A 19,147-nucleotide genomic window follows, 5' to 3' on the forward strand; every position below is an offset into this window, starting at 1 on the left:
AGGTATGGGGAAGAAGAAACAGTAGGACGTGTTTTGGGAGTGTACATATGCAAAGTGGGTGTGGGAAAGGCTCCGCTCCTTTCAGAGTGTCACCAAAATAAACTTGTCATTAGCGCAGGAGATGATTACTATAGGGACTCATACCAAAGAGACTGGAAGAAACATTATTAAGAACTTTATTAGCATGTGTTAAAACTAGATTATGGAAAGTAAGAAACCTCTGGGTGTTTAAGGGATTTGCTTTCACTGAAAAATAGTGCCTGAAGCTGGGGCTGCATAAACTAAAATACTACATTAATTGGGACATGCAAGAGATCAGAGAGGAAGAGGTGGAGAAGTGGAGGAAAAGGGACTGGACACACTTGTTTCATTAAACCAACAGAGAGGACTGATGGGAGGGGCAGAGAGTTTCAGGTGGTTACCAAGGTAAGTTTTTTTCATGGGGTTCTGTATGAAGAAAAAGATTTCTGCAAGGGTTTGTTTTCTGTGGGAAGTTGATGTATGTTTTTGAGGGTGGAATATATGTAGCTGTGTGTTTCTGATGCATAGTTTCGTAGCTTGGTAAGCATAGGATAAGTATGTTTTTAATAACGCTTATTAAAAAAAAAAAGTTCCTATCAGCATGTTTGCCCAATATGGGCCAGGTGTTTTATAGTCATGCTCAGTGTTAACAGCATTTAATCAATTTCATAGCTGGTTTCCATTTCTGAGCACATGCTGTTTTTGGCAGCAGTTTAATGATAGGCAGTGTATTTAAGGTTTAATAAGGTTTCCTTGTATGCTAATGTAAGACCAAGGGGCTTTTTTCTCCCCAAGGTGGGGGAGGAGTCGTCTTATATTTGAGTAAATATGGTACTTCTTTATATATTTTCTGGGCGTTGGGGGGGAGGGGAAGGCGTGCCAAAGAGAAGGGTTTGCCAGATCTGAATCAGATGCTGTCTGTAACCCAGTATTATTTAAATTGTGTCGACTGCTACTGATGAACAAGTCAGCCTTTCTGCCAAATGTACAATAAGTATTTGGCATATTGATCTCAGAAAGAGTGCCTGACATCCCTCTCCTTTCACAGCAGTAAGGGGATATTGATATTAGCTGTTATAGGTGGAATGGACACCTGTGTATTGTTTGATTAATTCCACATGCTTGTAAATATCGGCATTTGAATCTGTTACAGATTTTACAGGCAAATGCTGGTTGTGGTTGGCTCTGGCTCTTTTTTGGGTTCACATCTGAACAGCAGCACCAGACCTTCGTATGCATGGTTATGTGTAGACAAGAGATCAAACATTTCCAGTGAGACAACAGATATGTAAACTACCCAGGGTGTGTAAGAAATGTGTCATGATGGAAGATCGTTCAAAAATGGTGGTGAGAAACAATGGAAACTTCATTTTGTCAGGAGAAAAATTAGAAAATGAAAATATTTTATAGTGACAACTGACTTCTGCTATATCTCATGGGAATCAGAGTCCATGTGCATCACACTCCCATCCTCTTCTGTAGGCTAGGATCTATAGCTAGACTGTCTCCCTCCCATACTTATCCTTAACTGAGAAATGAATAGATTGGAAAATTGGGGAACATTTCTTTTGGTTACATTAGAGTTATCAGGGTTCAATAAAGAGGTGTTTTTTAATACTGATTTTTTTTACACGTGTTTGCCGGCATTCTCATTGGTACCAGATCTACAAATACACAATAGGTTACATTTGAACCATATAAAAGGAAAGCATTCCCCCCACACAAAAGCTGCACGCAAGCCCAGTACGTGAACTCCAGGGAGCAACCAGTTTGCAAAAATCATCCTGAGAAGCGGAAGGATTGGCAGGGCATGAGTCATTGCTTTCCTTCCCAGTCTTGGGCTTGCAGAGTTGGTCACCTGTGCTACGAAGGAGCAAAACTGTACCATTTAAAGGGATGATGGAGTGTGTCTGATACCCACTTCATGGTGCGGACCTTACAGTGCTACCCTGCCTCTGGAAACACAATCACTTTAAGCATTCCCTTGAGAAAATAAAACCATACACCAGCCCCAGATACCACCTGTTGACATACATGCCACAAATCTAGGTTGCAACATGCTCAAGCGTTTATCTGAATGTCTAAAGGTATGCTCTATAAAATAGCTTGGGCTGCATGCTCCAAAACAGTATGATCCTGCAAGGTGCAGAGAGGTCTCTACTCTTACTGGAAGTACTAGGGATCAAAAAGAAGACCAGGTCCATACTATGCATATTTGCCTGTATGATCATTTCTTTTCTATTGGACTTTTTCCTCCTTATTGCTCTGTTTGTGGATTTACCGAGGTGTAACAGAGCAGCTGGGTGCCTGAGGCAGCAGATATGCATGGAGGCAACAACAACTTCTGCCTATAGATGCCACCAGCATGGTTGCATGGCTGTGGCAGCAGAGTTTATTCTTCCCCTCCCTCAAAGGTCAGTACCTGGGGCCATGGACAAATCTAGGATTTTGAAAACAATGGTGCAGATAGTGTGGTGCATCATCACATATAACACAAGATATATTTTTTCTCCAGTTACAAAGAAACTAGAAGGGTTCCTAATATGCTAGGAGTGTAGGACTACATTATTCAGTTTAAGATTAAAGCAAAAACAAATATAATGTTACTGGAATGTGTAGTAATTTGCTATATCATCTATTGTGGGTAAAAATGCAACAAACTAGGCAAAAACAATCAAAACATGCTATTTTGTTAGTCTTGTAGTCATTAGAATTAAATGCCCATCTCTTTTTCAGATTCATAAAACAACTCTAGTCTTCTTGAGCATCTTGACAGCCTCTAATGCTTCACTAAAAGTTATTCCTACACCTGAGTTAATGTTCACTTGAGTTCATAGATTATACAGTCGGAAGGGACCCAATTGATTATTGTGTCCGACCCCCTGCCCCTGGCAGAAAAGAGGGCCAAAGTCAGATGACCCCAGACAAGTGATTGTCAAGCCTCCTCTTGAAGATCTCCAAGTTAGGTGATAGCATCACCTCTCTTGGAAACCCATTGCAGACTCTGGCCACCCTTATTGTAAAAAATGTCGTCCTGATATCTAACCTAAATCTACTGTCCACTAGTTTGCACCCATTATTCCTAGTTACTCCCTGGGGTGCTCTGGTAAATAGCGCCTCCCCAATTCCCTGCTGTCTTCCCCTGATAAATTTATAGGCAGCCACAAGGTCACCCCTCAGCCATCTTTTGTATAGGCTGAAGAGATCCAGATCTCTCAACCTCTCCACATAGGGTCTTTCACAGAGACCATTAATCATGCAGGTGGCCCTCCTCTGAACCCTTTCCAGATCCTCCGTGTCCCTCTTGAAGTGTGGCGCCCAAAACTGGACACAGTACAGTACTCCAACTGCAGCCTGACCAATGCTGCATAGAGGAGGAGCATCACCTCCCTTGATCTGTTGGTCTTGCATCTGCTAATACATGACAAGGTGTGATTGGCTTTGTTGACGGCCTTGTTGCACTGCTGACTCATGTTCATCTTAGAGTCAGCTATGACTCCAAGATCTCTCGCAACCACTGAGATGCTGAGGCGATCATCCCCCAACCTGTAGGTGTGCTGGGGATCCCTCCTTCCTAGGTGGAGTACCTTATATTTATCTTTGTTGAATTGTATCCTATTACGTTCTGCCCCTTGATCTAACCTGTCCAGGTCAGCCTGTAACTGTATTAACTTTGCCCCATAATTTGGCTTCATCTGTGAACTTGGAGAGGGTGCTCAACACACCCTCGTCCAAATCACTCATGAAGATATTAAATAATACCGGCCCAAGGACCGAAACCTGTGGGACCCCACTGCCCACCTCCTTCCAGGTTGAAAATGAGTTAACACTTCTAACAGTCTGCAGGGCTGTGAAATAGGAGCTCCATTACCAGGAGCCTCTAGCAGACAGCAGAATGGGAAAGATAAAACAGTTTAATCAGTGGAACATCAAGACCATTAAACAGCAAAGAGGCCCATTAACACATTTGGAATGAGAATTTAAAAGTAATCAGGTAGATTACCAGATCCACCCTGTCTGGGGCTGCTGTCCCCAGTCATTCCACTTCAGTTATGTTACAGTAGATCTGGATTAAAAAAAAAAGACATGGAAATGTCCTTGTGAAGGGGGTAGAAACCTGATTGTAATAGAGTGCTATGGCTGGAAATATAAAACTATGACAACCAAGGAATTCAAAGTGTTGCTTTCTGTAGTGATTCTAATTTGGCTACCCTGAGCCTCAAAGAGAGAGCATAAATTTTAACAACATGTATACTAATACAAAATAGTACATTACTTAGCAAGGGGACTACATTTCAAATGCAAATCTGAGTTGTATGCCTGTTGTGCATTTATATTCCCTATGACAACACCGGATTGGCATAACTTCAGCACTGAATATATTGAGAACTACTTAGCTATTATAGGAATTATAACTTTCATCTCAGTGAGACTATTATGTCACATTAAAACCCTCTGTAGTTTATGTAGGTTTTCCAAGATACAGGCAATGCAGGACTGTTAAAACTGGGGCAACAATAATGCTGATAGCTTTATTTTTTTTCTGACTAGAACAGTGATGACAATAAAACACAGCTGGCTTTTAAATAGTTTGACTATTGTGGAATTGCTAACCCACTTTTTGGTACATGTCATTGTTAAACTTGTATTTGTGTCATAGCTGTCAAAATACAAGTTCAGCTTTTTTTCTCACTTTATTTATAGTTCATCGTGACTCTTTCGTAGTGTCATCCTGTCAGTGCACAGTAGAAGGGAGAGAATTTTAGTTAAACACTGCATCAAGAAGTGTCTCCTGTCCCCTCAATGTGCTTCAGTTTGGTCACTGGCTTTGGCAAAAAGATATTTTCATAAAGCCAAATGTCTGCAAAAAGCCATGGAATGATACTAGCTTTTTAGAACTATGAGCTAGGAGGAAATATTCCTTTCTGGTGTTAGCTTCATTTTTGGAATCAACTGCTCCTCATCTTTAGACAGCCGTCCCCTCAAGAGGAAGGAGGAATAGTATCCAGCTCTTTTTGCCTTGTAAATAGAGTATTTTTTTTGCACTTTCTCTCTTGTGTACTGCCCCAATAAGCTGCAGCAGTACAGTTAGTGACCAAAGCTCTATGGGCATGAGCAGAGGATCCCTCTGTGATCTGTACCAGTTCTCTTTGCCTGAATCCAACACCTGGTTATTCCTACAAATCTTGCAATGTACAGAGAGGCTGTAGTCAAAGCCAATGATTCCTAAAGGGTATGCCATGGTACACTAGTATGCTGAAAGAACAGTGGATGTGTGCTGCAAAAATGATACATTACCAGTATCCAGCCCACAGAGCCATGTCATCCAGTCTGCAGGGCTCCAGAAAATGACTCTATAGGGGGGAGCAGTAGTAATTAGCACTGCCAGTACTCCCTGCCACCAAATTTCTAATCTCTGCACAGTGGATCAGGCACCAGCTGGACCAGCCCCACACAGCTGGACCAGACCCAAGGATCAGATCCAGCCTGGAGACCAATCCAGCCCTGCACATCCAGCCTACGGGGCCAAAACTTTGGGCACCACTGTGCAAGTCTTACATACATGCACCTTTTGTGAAAGTAAAAGGTGTTGCCAGCTTGAATCCAGAAAAAAGGGGGTACCCCAGGTGTCAAAAAACTGGGAAAAACTGCTCCAAGCAATTGATATTTAGGCGCTTGATTCCCAGTGAAATCAGACCTGATAGTATTAATAATAAATCAGTCATTTCAGCTCGTGGGTATCAGAGTAGATCTACAGGCTGCATGTGGAGCATCTGAGACTGGCTGCAGGGCCTGGGACCCATGCCTCATGCAATGCTTTCCCTGGCTGCTGTGGGACCCATACCATGTGTGAAGCCTGTCTTAGGGATCAATGCCACACAGTGCCTGCCTCAGCCACTCCAGGATGTGTGCCACACCATATGCAGTGCCTCTTCCAGGACCCATGCCACATGCAATGCCTATTTCAGTCAGTCTAGGATCTGTGCCACATGTGGCACCTGCTCCAGCCATTCCAGGACCCATGTTGCACATGGTGCTTACTGTGGCACTTCCAGGATCTGCACCACATGCAGCAACCACTTCAGGGCCTGCACCACCCATTTCAGCGAGTTTGGGATCTTTACCATATGCAGTGCTTCTTTAGCTAATCCAGAACCTGCACTGCCTGCAGCACCCACAGGCAGGTAGAGCAGCTGATGTAGGCAGCCACTGCATGTGGCCCATATCACAAATGAGCCTTGAACAAGTGTCATATCCAGCATGGGTCCCCGGGTGGACGCCACACATGCTGGATCCAGCATGCAAAGGCGTGAGTCGGGGTGGTTCATGGGCCCAATCTAGCCTGGGGACTGGCTCCACACCAATCATCTGGCCCATGGTGCCAGGTGAGTTTCATAGTTTCATAGTTGGTAGGGTTGGAATGGACCTGAGCAGATCATCAAGTCCAACCCCCTGCCATGGCAGGAAAGAGTATTGGGGTCAAAAGAGCCCCACAAGGTATTCATCCAGCCTCCTCTTAAAGACCCCCAAGGTAGGAGACAGCACCACTTTGCTTGGAAGTTGGTTCCAGCTCCTAGCTGCCCTGACAGTGAAGTAGCGCCTCCTGATATCTAGCCTGAATCTACTGTCAGTCATCTTATGGCCATTGTTCCTTGTTACCCCTGATAGTGCTCAGGGGAATGGAGACTCTCCCATTGCCTGCTGGTCCCCCTTGGCAAGTTTATAGGTGGCCACCAGGTCCCCTCTCAGCCTTCTCTTGTGCGGGCTGAACAGGTTCAGGTCCCATAGCGTCTCCTTTAGGACCTGCCCTGCTGCCCCCTAATCATGTGAGTGGCCCTCCTCTGGACCCTCTTGATGCTGTCCACATCCCTCCTGAAGTGCAGCGCCCAGAACTGGATGCACTACTCCAACTGCAGCCGGACCAGTGTCGCATAGAGGGGGAGGATTACCTCCTTGGACCTGCTTATGATGCATCTGTGGATGCATGACAAGGTGCAGTTGGCCCTGCTGACTACGTCCTCACGTTGGTGGACCATGTTCATCTTGGAATCAATAAGGACCCCAAGGTCCTTTTCTGCCTCTGTGCTGACAAGAAGGGAGTTCCCCAGCCTGTAGGTATGGTGCTGGTTCTTGCTTCCCAGCACCTGCTCCAGGACCTGTGATACACATTACTTTGCACTTGTCAGTATTGAAACCCATCCTATTCTTATCCGCCCTCCCCTGTAACCTGTCCAGGTCTAGCTGTAGCCTGTCTCTCCCTTCTAATGTACTCAATTCTCCCCACATCTTAGTGTTATCTGCAAACTTGAACAAGGTGCTTTTTACCCCCTTGTCCAAGTTGCTGATGAAGATGTTGAACAGTGTAGGCCTGAGGACGGAGCCCTGAGGAACCCCACTGCCCACATCCCTCCAGGTTGAAAATGACCCATTCACCACCACTCTCTGGGTGCGGCCCTCCAGCAGATTAGTGACCCATCTGACTGTGTAGGCACTGACGCCACAGTTGCCTAATTTTTTGATTAGAATGTGGTGAGAGACAGCGTCGAAGGCCTTCCTAAAGTCCAGAAAGACCACATCCACCATGACACCTGCATCCAAGGATTTTGTGACCTGATCGTAGAAGGCCACCAGGTTGGTTTGAGAGGACCTGCCCCTAATGAACCCATGTTGGTTGCCCCTAAGCATAATTTCCCCTGCTGGTCCCTCGCAGATATGCTCCTGGATAATTTTCTCAAAGAGCTTCCCCGGGACCTAGGTAAGACTAATAGTTGCCTGGACCTATAGTTGCCTGGGTCCTCCTTCCTCTCTTTTTTGAAAATAGGGACCACATTGGCCCTTTTCCAGTCCTCTGGCACCTCACCAGAGCACCATGAGTGCTTGTAGAGCTGTGCCACGGGTCCCGGAATGTCCTTTGCCAATTCCCTCAGCACCTTTGAGTGGAGATCATCTGGACCCACTGATTTGAAGATGTCCAGTCCCCCCAGAAGTTCCCTGACCAGGTTCTCTCTGACCCTGGGCCCGGCTGTGCCCCTCCTGAGTTCGTCCGGAATTCCGGTGGGGGTGGGGTGGGAAGGGGGATGTCCCGGTCCCTGCTCAGAAATACGGAGGCAAATAATTTGTTAAAGTGGTCAGCTGTATCATCTGGTGCAACCACCAGATTGCCAAGCGTGTCCTGCAGAGGCCCCACGTTACCCAGTGCCTTCTTTTTATTCCCTATGTATTTAAAAAAGGACTTCTTGTTTGACTTAAAACCATAGGAATTAGGCATGGATATATCTTTGTGGATATGGCCCTTAGTTATCAAGGTGATAGACATCTCAGATACATGTCATACATGCAGATAGCTATGTTCTGTGGTTTGGCAGAGCAAGAAGTTATAATTAGGATGCCCTTTTGCTCATGTTTTCAAATAAGACAGTAAAAGCACCTCGGGTGGGGGGGAAGAAATGCCTGTAGTTCTAGTATATATTCTTTTTGTTCTTAATCAGGGACATTCAGAACATGATTTATGGCTTATTGTTTTTCTTGCTATCTAAGAGTAATTTTTTTATCAGCAGGCATAGACCCACAGTGTTTCTATTTTCTTATAATAAAGACTTTTAATAATTCAATACTCACCTCTAAGTATTTGGCTTTGGATGACTGCATAATGTCACCTCGGTATTTGCAGTATTTGTTAAAACACTACCTGATGGAAATACATTACTGTTAGTTCAAGTCTTGGAGTAGCCTTATTTAATTTTCTCTGACTATTGCGAATTGTTGAAGATGTGTGCACTATTGTATCTAAAACTAGAGGGAAGAAGGGATTCTAAAATAGCATGGTTAAAATCCTTATTGTATATAATACTGTGGATTGGGTAAAGGAAATTAGTATAGGGATTCAAGTACATCACAGAAACATAACAAGCTTAAGCAATATCTGGCAATCTTCAGGTAATATTAATCCTGCTATTTCTTGAGCCACTCCAAAATCTTTTAAAAAATTGACGGGGGTATGGATAGGGTGACAGTACTTGTCTGTGGTCTTGGTCTTTTAGGAAAGCAACTGTCAGGAAACCCTGTTGTTTCAAATGAAGACTCTGTTTTATCAGGTAAGGGTTGGCAAGCAGGGCTCAGAAGCAGCTGGAGCCCATTAACCTCTCAGGAAACAAGACTAGGGCATACAGAAGGAGAAGGAAGTCAGTAGATGGTTGCTGAGCCTGGCTGTATTGACAGAGAGCTGTACTGAAGGGAGCAGGTTGCTTGCAGAAAAGATTTCTGCAACAACTATTAATTTGTTTTACACTTTGAGGAACGGGAATGTGGGCCCTGCTGTTTGCCTTAAACCCAAAAACGGAAGGAGCTTTTTGAGTTTTAGGCAGAGAGAAATAGAATCAATTTGGATAAAAACTGTTTTTTATCTTCTCTCTTCCCCACCTTCAAACATTTGTGCTAAGGACAGACTTTCAAAAAGCCCAAGGCTGAATCGATTCAATCTTTGCAGGTTAGTCTGAGCTGCATGGATTGAAATGATAAGCAAATGAACAGATATTCAATTTTGATCCTGGAAATGCTGCCACATGCCTGCAGTGGCCCAGGCCAAAACCCAGGGGATGCTAGAGCATACCCCTCTGCTTGGCTGAAGCAGAAAGCTTGGACCAAGGCTAGGCTGCCCACCCTGCGAGATGGGGGGCTTGCAGGGGAAGTGCAAAGCATCCTGGGGTGCTGAGGGACTGTGAGTTAACGTGAATCTGGAGCAGATCTGGGGTGGAAGTTCAATAAATCAATTAAACCTAAATCAGTTAAATCTGATGCTACATCCATCCAGGTTTATCTTAAATTGTTTTTGGCCATTTTTGAAAGCAGTTTATGTGCACTGACTGAACTTCGGTTGCATTACAGATTTGAACTTATATCACTATCACTTATACCAGTTTTTGTGTAATTTCTGGCCCTAGCCTTACTCATATTTTCAAACAAAACAGTTCTGAGATGTGGGGTAGTTTGGCTAAGGGCTCTTTGCAGGGCTGGCCCCACAATTTTTTGGGGCCTCCTGCAAGATTGTAGTTTTCGGGCCCCCCGATCCAAAATCAGAATTGTGGTTAATTGTGGTATAAAGTCACTGAACTAAAATAGTCGGGGCTAGGATGCATGCACATGGGCTGCACTGCAGGGGGTGTGGGGTGGGGGCAACAGGTGCTGGGGATGCCTCGGTTCCCTCCCCAGGGCCCGGGAGGGAGTGGAGATGGGAACTCCTCATCTGGGAAGGGGCTCTCTGCCTGCATCAAGCCCTTTAAACATGGAGCAGGTGGTAAGGGGCAAACGGAGCACGGCCCCTTGGCTGCAGGACCCCCTGCGGATGCAGGATAGGATGAGCTGGCCCTGGCTCTTTGCTTCCCTCCCCCTCCATGTGAAAGGCTTTTCAAACCTTTCCTCATTTTTTTTCCATTCTGTGTTGAGCTGGCCTTTACAGTTTCCACAAAGGGCCAGTCCCAGTTGTTTTCTTCATGGGGCTCTTGGGTGTGTGCAAGTGGTCATGGGCTTAGATGGCCATTTCCCATATATTTGCAGATTGAAGGAGAGCCTCTTGTTTTCAGCCAGTTCAGGGGTTTGTACTGAGTTGCAACAATTCACGATCTAGCAAAAGAATGGGAATTTGTACAGTATGTTCTCTGGGATCTAAGTTAAAGGACCAAAACATTTGGAGTCAACAGGGCTTGGTGATGTGTAAGGGAGAAGATAAGTGCTCAGCACTTTTGAAATTCAAGCCACTTATTTAGATTCTTACATTTGCTCTCAAGAACATAAACTCAGGAGAGTCTTGACATATTTTTTATATGCTTTTCACTTGTGGGTAGGGGTAATGGTCAAATACATATCATGTAGCTTTAGAGCTAGTACTCTACTGAATACAATTATGGGTCACTTGAGACCAAATTTGATACTAACTTATACCTCAGCAGTGCTGTTGACTGCAGGGAGGTGAAAAAGAGTGACAATAATATGAGAATATTGCCCTTTAATATAACAGATTTCTATACCATGCATCTGTGAGTGCAAGAATACAGCACACCAGAACATTAAAGGTCAGTGAGGTATCTATTCATTGTTTTATAGCAACTAAACAGCATGACCCAATCCAGTCATGTAGGTACAAGTGGTTTGCAGCATCACAAAACTGTTTGTGGCACCAAAACCCCAAAACATTGCACATTAAACTATGTGTGCTGCTGCTAATTTGCTACCAGGACCCCCTGCACTGAGGCACCTTGCACCCCAGCCAGCCACTTGCTGGGCTTACTGGTCTCCTGTCTCTGTGTGCCTCAGTGCAAGGGCTCTGCTGTTCTGTGGCTGGCCTGGGGGCTCCAGAGGCATGCAGAGACAGGGGAGCATCCAGCCCAGGGCTGTCTGCTCCTGCATCTCAAGCCACACTATGCTGGGGCACAGGGTGTCTCAGTGTGGGGGCTCCACAGGGGAGCAGGCACATGCCCTGTCTCCACATGCTGCTCCCTTGCTGGCTGTGACACAGAGCGTCTCAGCCCCGGGGCTGCCTGCTGGCTAGCTCCACAGTGAGGCACCCTGTGCCCCAGCCAGCTCCCCCTGCAGCACATGGAGCAGTGAGACACATTGTGCAAAGCACATGGGCAAGTGTATACACTGTGGCACAAAGCAGCACAAATTTGTGCTGCTACTAATTCACGCTCCTGCTCATGTGGGTGCAGCCCATTAGTTCATTTGTCCTTCTAGTCCCTTTTTTAAAAATGAATCAATTACATCTGTGTGCCCTATAAATTGATTTCATGGATTGCTGTATTTAGGGGTGGAAGGATGAGATAATTATATTAAGTTAGAAGGGCAAGGTAGTTGTTGCATGTCAGTTTATCCATGGTAATCATTTTACGTGAAAAAAATACACCTCTTTCCTCCCTCCCAGACAATTTCTCATTTTTCACTGAACAGTTCTGAGCCATGGGAAAGTTTGATAGAAGCCACCTTCTGCTCCTTCTAGTTTCCCTTTGGTTTAGCTGCCACTTACCATGCAATAGAGCAGGCACACATAACAGTTACCATACATCAGCCAACGACTGGCAAAAGTCTTGTTTTAACTCAGTGTAATTGTTTCATCTGTCCACATCCTACTTTTCTTGTACACTAGGTAATTCAGGGACAGACCCAGATATTGCCTATATTTACATCCATCAGTACTTTGTCTCTGATTCGCAGTCTGCTTGAGTTCAATAGTACACAAAAGTATGGTTACTGGCAAGTGGGTTTGCAGTGGTTGACCTTATTGGTATATATGCTCTTTAGTCTAGCTAGGAAAGACAGGGCTGCTTCTGTATGTTGGCTCAGTCCTGCTTCCAATGAAATCAGTAGCAAAACTTCCATGGAATTTGTCACCTTTTGGTTTCAGAACATTCATGGATAACCTTCAACTGTATTTTTTCTGTATTGCCGTACTTATCAGAGTGAAATAATTAGGAACACTCAATCTGAGGTAGCTGCTTCTCAAGTCAAACCAAACCTTCATGTCTAAAATCTTAAATCACAACTTTGGATCCTTTAATGGTTTGGGTATTAATCCCTAAATACCTTGAAATTACATCAATTCACTGAGATTCTTTACTGGAGAATGTAAGAGTAAACTATGTGAAGGGAAAAAGATAGTAGGGCTCTTATCATGCTGATACCATTGTGCATTTGAATTCCTATCGTTTGTTAACTGCAGAGTGCTGCATTCACAGGTCTGGCTTTGGTGTAGTGGAGCACTGGTATACTTTTATTCATTAGCTTTTAAGATTTTATGAAGGGCTTCTGCATGCTGCCTTTATTTTGCAGGTTTTTTGAAACTGGTGTACAGGAGATGAATTCGTTTGACAGGTTTATTCATGTAACAAGTTGGATAATCATTTGTAATTCACAGTTTAATTCACTAGGGGGTTATTAATTTAAAACTTGGCCTGTATTCCTTATCAGCTATTCATTGAAGGGTTTACACCTTCCACAATGGGATTTGTGTAAATCAGCACATTGTAAATTTGCCTTTCTAACAGGTTTATTGCTTTATCAGGTATTCACTTAGGATTTCACTATTCTGTCATAAAACATTCCCAGACACAGAATACATTTTTACTGATATAATCTACTGTGTCGACCAAGACATGCACATCAGCTGTCATATATGTATAAGAATAAAAAGACCTATTTACTCTTGCGGGACCCAAGGATCCAATGTAAATGTACTCAATTTAGATGCAGTCCATTGCTACTAAAGATCAGGGAATGAGATATCACATAGTTGAGACAGTTAAGTGCTGAGAGAGGAAACTATTTCTGTGTGGTTCAACTTTTATGTAAACACATATTCTTTAGAAGAGAAAAAAAATGAGACTGACCCAAAGCCCAGCAATTCTGGCCCTAAAAGTTCAGTTCTAATAAACGTTTGGCTCACTTTCAGAAAAATAGGTAGAAAATATCAGGTTCTGCAGCCCTGACCAATTAGATCAAGAGACAGAGTTTTCCAGACAAAAGCTAAAATGCTACATTTGCCAAAGAACATATAGTAACCCTTATGAAAAAAAGTTTCTTTGACAATAATCTGTATTCTCTTTAAATAGGAAGTCTTCTGTTTTATATGAAGCACTAGAGGAATTTAACTGATCCCCCGTTTTTTTAGTCTAAACATGCTTCCTGCTTTAATGTACAAATATGAAGGTATCAAGAACAGTATATTGAATTTATTCAGAATTCAATTGGACATTATAAAATATAAACATAGCTGGTTAAAAAAACAAAGCAAAGGGGAAAACTGCCAGAATGTAACTGGGACAAGAGTCTTTGAATTTGTGCGATATCTTTAAAACTGATTGGAAGTGCAGTTCTAAACTGAAAATTACTTTGTTGAAATGATCTCTTCTTACTGAACATCCCTGCTCCCTCTATGTCCTCAGGTTCATAAATGTTGATTCTAGTGATTAAAATAAGTTCTTGCTACTCTTTATTCTTCCTGGAGTGCAGAGCCACTGTACCTAGGAAAGAGGCAGTTGAAATCTGTTCTTGCTCACATCACAAGTAATTATCAGAATTAATATTCTGGCTGTGGAGCCAAATCTGACGTTTAGGTACATCTGTGTGGTCAACCTTGTTAAGCAGAAGACAGAGCTATACAGGTACACTCACCCTGCTTGCCTTACAGAATATTAGCTACCAGGGATGATGTGCAAAGTGGGATGAATGTGCTGAAATGGCAGCTTGAAGAACTGTATTTGTTCTTGTAAAAAGGAGGAAACTTGATGGGAAAGCAGTGAGAAAGCACACTTACGGCATGTGGCATACCATTTTTAGGGAGTCATTCAGCACATTCAGAGGTACATTTTGGTTATTTGTCAATTCAGTTTGTGCTTTTAAAACCAATGTCCAAAGTTTCAAAATTTGCAGGAATGAAATCATTGAACACTTGAATTAGATATAACTGTAAGTGTAGAAGAAAATGTTATGTAAGTCTGTCCAAATCAAAGATATATACAAGATCATGCAGTGTTTTTTTTGTTTTTCTTAGCCACTCAGCAAATATCCTCCTTTAATAAATGACATCGCCTTTTGGCTGCCTTCTGAGAATTACTCTGAAAATGATTTCTTTGAGTTAGTCCGAAACATCGGCGGAGACCTGGTAGAAAAGATTGATCTCATAGATAAATTCACACATCCAAAGTAAGTAAAGCTCTTGAAATAACTGTTGTCAGAATTTTTATATCTTTTACATAACATTTATTAAAATGGTTGTATACTTGGTATTTATAGTTCCAACATTTTCTGTATTTTTTCCCTAAAAATAAACATTGTTTATTTAGGAAAAAATAACCTTGTTTTTAAAGCAGTGATTCTTAATCAGGGTGCCTTGAGCTCCTTTCATGAGTGCTGCAGGGTAGCATGCAATATTAGCATTGTTAGGTCTGGAAACAGGATTCACAAGGTAAACCCAAAGATTTCAAATAAGAATCCATAGTGTTAAAAACATGCTGACCTGGTGTGATCTTTTTAACTTCTTTGGAACAGAACAATTGTTCTGTTATTTTTTTTTGTAGTAAAAAAACCTGAGTGAAAACGAAATTCTGGTATTTTCCAAGGGGTGCCTTGAGCCTATTAAAGAGTCCCTCAAGCCAATCTACATCTAAGAAGGTTGAGAACCACTAATTTAAAGTCTTTCATGAATGTTCCTTTTATGGTAATGAGAGTAAATCCAATGATTAGAAGCAGCATAGTACTGGCTAACCATCACCCTATCCTGTAGATATGCCAGTGTACCTCACCCTTGCCTATAACATATTTGCTATTCTAGTCCTGATCTTTTTTGATCTGTAAGTACTATTTATTTAATCTGTTCCTTCCTCTCTTTTTTCTGAGCTAAGCCATGACTGTATCCTGAAAATGGGTGTCAGGTGTAATTTTGGAGTTATTTGGACACGTAAACTATTGGTGGTATTCAGTGGGAAGAAAAATTCTAAGATTCACCTGCATCATTAGGACACTTCAGATTTTCAGGCATCAGTGTTTCTTCCTTTTGGGGTAAAATTGCTTGGCTTGCCTTATTAGGAAAGAGGAACTATCTCTCTAATATAGTCTGCCAACTCCAACACCGACAAATGCCAGATGTTGAAGATAAAACTATTTTTGAAGCCATGATCTGGGCAGATTTAAGTATATTACGCCCTTTCCAAAATAAGAGATGAGAGGTAAAATCCCATTAGCTGAAACAGTTGTTTAAATTGGGTTTTAGAAATAGTTTTTCTTATTAGTGTTTATGTTGTTGTTGCAGGAAGAAAGGGCAGTAAACCTAACTGTGTGATATTATTTCAAGGGGGAAGGGAAATTTCTGTTCTCACCATAGCTGATAATCAGTTAGGCCCTAAAACCTGCAGGTTGTTCCTTTTTATATTTGCACTTTTGACACTATTGTTCTCTTCAGTTTGTTGTACATCGTGTGTCAGGCCACCCAGTTATTTAGCTAGCTGGGTAGCGATTTGTGGTTTAATAGATTAATAATATGCAGTTGGTATTTATCATTTTTCGTAAAGTGCCCTTGTTGACTATTTTATTTGGGCAAAGCAACAGAACTGCCACTGGAATTTCTGAGACATCTAAACATCTTTGAATGACTAATTCCTAAGTGCTTCTAACATTTAAGTGATGCCTCTTACTGTGGAAAGGATTTTTATTTAATATCTCTAGACTAAAAACTTAATGTCCAGCAGAGCAATATAGGACATGATCAGATGATGAATGCACCTCACTGTAAAGAGCAACAAGATTATATACTGTGGAGAAATTGGAAAGTGAGTTTATTGCAGTTATGCACAGCCTTTTTTTTTATTGTCACTTGGGCAGCGTTATATTGTCAGTTATCACAAGACAATGCCTAGACATAGAGAACTAGTCACACTGATGCTGCTGAAAATACATTTAATTGCCAGTCTTCATGTCAGTGCTGATAACACAGGCTACACATCAAAATGCTGTTCTATAGAAATGGGACATTAAACTAGTTCTGGGATGGACTTTTTCATTCTCTAATTCTGGATCTTTACTGCTTAGAAAATATCTGTTTCTATGGTCAGTTCTTGGTTGATGTAAGGACCGGGGAATAGGTATTGTAGCCTAATAATTAGGCCACTTGGGGAGGGTAGCAATTAGGGACCATGCTAACAGACCCAAGGGGAACATTCAGAGGCACAGTCCAAATCAGAGGATGAATCACGTTTCAAGAATCAGAAGTCCATGCCAAAATTGGAGTGAGCTGGGAGTCAGAGGACACCAGGAGTCAGAGCCAAAAGTCAGAGACCAAGTCAAAAAACAATTTAATATGGCCCTGATTATTCTGGGATATAACTTGCACCAAAACAGGTGCGGCCCAGTCATTTCCACACTAAGCTTACATGGCAATTAAATTGAATTAACTGTGATTGTTTCTAGGTAAAGCGTTAAGTTGAATAATTTACAGGTACTTAATATGGGACAATGGACTTGCCTATCTGCAAAATCTAGGGTTTGTTGCAAGATGAGATGTGAGAGCCATGCCTGTAGTCTGCTTCCAGCCTAAATTCTCAGATCCATGGGCATTTTCCAAAAAGCCAGTTTCCAGAAATAGAGCTGGGTAGGCTCAGGAGTCAAAGAACCAAGCCTCCATTGAGGCTTACCACAAGAGACTTTCAGAAAGAACTACTAACTGACCTGCAGGCTGCTGACATTGGTGGAACTAAATGGGGAGGCTTCTCTCCCCAACAGCTAATCAGGAGGTCCTAACAGTGGCTGGCTGGATCATTAGTGAGGTAGGGCTGTCACTCAGAGCCCCAGGCAGGTGTGGCCAACTACATTATTAGCCTAGGCTGAGCTGCCCATTAGTGCCTCTAATATTAGGTGCTAATCTTCTCTGTATGCTATCATGAAAAACAAGATATTCCCTTTGTTACTGATTCTCAGCAGCATGAAGGCTGCATGCCCCTGGAGGTTGGAGGGGGGGATGGCGACTACCTGCAGGTGGTAGTGGCAGTGAAGGTGTGGTAGTAGGGGGCAGATGCTGCCGGCAGCGTTGGCGGTGACCAGCAGCAATTGGGGACCACCTACAGATACTGCTGGCCATGTCCATGTGGGGGGCAGGGGGGTGACGAGCGGCAACTGCCTTCAGGCACGGCCAATAGTGCTTTTTGCAAGGGGTGCACTGCCAAGCTAAGGGGGTGCACGTGCACCTGTGTGCACCCCCTATGTATTGCCAGTGCTCAGCAGGCAAAATCACGGACTGCATTGTGCAGTTGGCCAATAACTTTGGGTCTTTACAGATCAGTTGATGGAAGAGAGCAGCTGCATAGTAGTTCTTGGCTATTATTGCATCAGCAAATTTAGGTAGAAGGCAGAGATGCATAAGTTTTCATAAGCTACAGCTTGCATCATCAGATGCTGTCATTGAAGTTGCCTTAAGCCAGGGATGGGCAAAATATGGCCTGTGGGCCGGATCCAGCCCACCAGGCCATACTATCCAGCCTGTGGGGCCTCTAAAAAAATGAGTACATTAATATTTATTTTCTCCTGGCTTCCTGTCAAAGCTGACAAGACCCAGAGGCAGTAGGACCCAGGGGGAGCCCTCAGCAGGACTGAGCAGCTCAGCCCTGCTCCACCCCCAGCCATTTCACTCTCTTCCTGCCCCTGCCCTGCTCCAACACCACATGGCTCCTGACTGCACTGGGGAGCATGGGGCTATGCTAGTACATGTGTGTGTGTGTGTTCATAGCATGAGTCGCACATGTACCCACACCCCCCCTTGAACTGCCATGCACGCACATGCCCACACCCACACCCCCTCACATACCCTAGCCACCCTCCCACACCCTCCTCACAAATCCCCACCCAAACCCCACATATCCACACACCCACAGCCTCCCCCCCCCACAATAAGCAAGAATAAGACTTTATTGTAAGCTGTTTTATAATCACCTCTGTGTACACTACATAAACACATGTAAATCAGGACAAAAATATTTGAATTGCCTGCCCCTGCCTTAAACCCTTCATGCAATATGCTTTCTCTCTGCAGGTGCCGTGGCATAGTCCTGGCTCTCCTGATTTCACAGCCGGTACTCCCAGTCAAATGCTGCCCAAAACTCTGGCTTGCACAGGGAAAGAGAACTTTAAAGTAGTAGGACTCTGTATCACGTCAAGGGTGCAGTTTCCTTAATAGAATCTCTTTATGAATACTGTTCACATCTTTTCTTGTTTGATTGGATTAGGACCTTCTCTGACTGGAAATTGGGGAGAAGGAATCCATTTCATAGTTTCATAGTTTCTAGGGTCAGAAGGGACCTGAGCAGATCATCGAGTCCGATCCCCTGCCACGGCAGGAAAGAGTACTGGGGACAAACGACCACAGCAAGGTGTACATCTAGCCTCCTTTTAAAGACCCCCAGGGTAGGAGCCAACACCACTTCTCTTGGAAGTTGGTTCCAGATCCTAGCTGCCCTGACCGTGAAGTAGTGCCTCCTGATATCTAGCTTAAATCTACCCTCTACCAGCTTGTGACCGCTATTTCTAGTCACTCCTGGTAGTGCTCGGGGAAACAGGGACTCCCCCAATGCCTGCTGGTCCCCTCTGACTA

General features: G+C 43.4%; 1 protein-coding gene across 3 annotated transcripts in view; it reads left to right on the plus strand.

Annotated features, from left to right (window-relative positions):
- The window catches only part of FARS2 (phenylalanyl-tRNA synthetase 2, mitochondrial), a 418,607-nt gene that overhangs the window by 260,056 nt on the left and 139,404 nt on the right, over window positions 1-19,147 (plus strand). For all 3 annotated transcript variants that reach the window (XM_019542821.1, XM_019542835.1, XM_019542815.1), the window contains one exon: window positions 14,564-14,715. In XM_019542821.1, the coding sequence (XP_019398366.1) occupies window positions 14,564-14,715 (152 nt within the window). The remainder of the gene's footprint in view (window positions 1-14,563; window positions 14,716-19,147) is intronic.

Source organism: Crocodylus porosus, unplaced genomic scaffold (assembly GCF_001723895.1).
Source record: "Crocodylus porosus isolate Cpor-Errol unplaced genomic scaffold, CroPor_comp1, whole genome shotgun sequence".
In the NCBI taxonomy this organism is placed as follows: Eukaryota; Metazoa; Chordata; order Crocodylia; family Crocodylidae; genus Crocodylus; species Crocodylus porosus.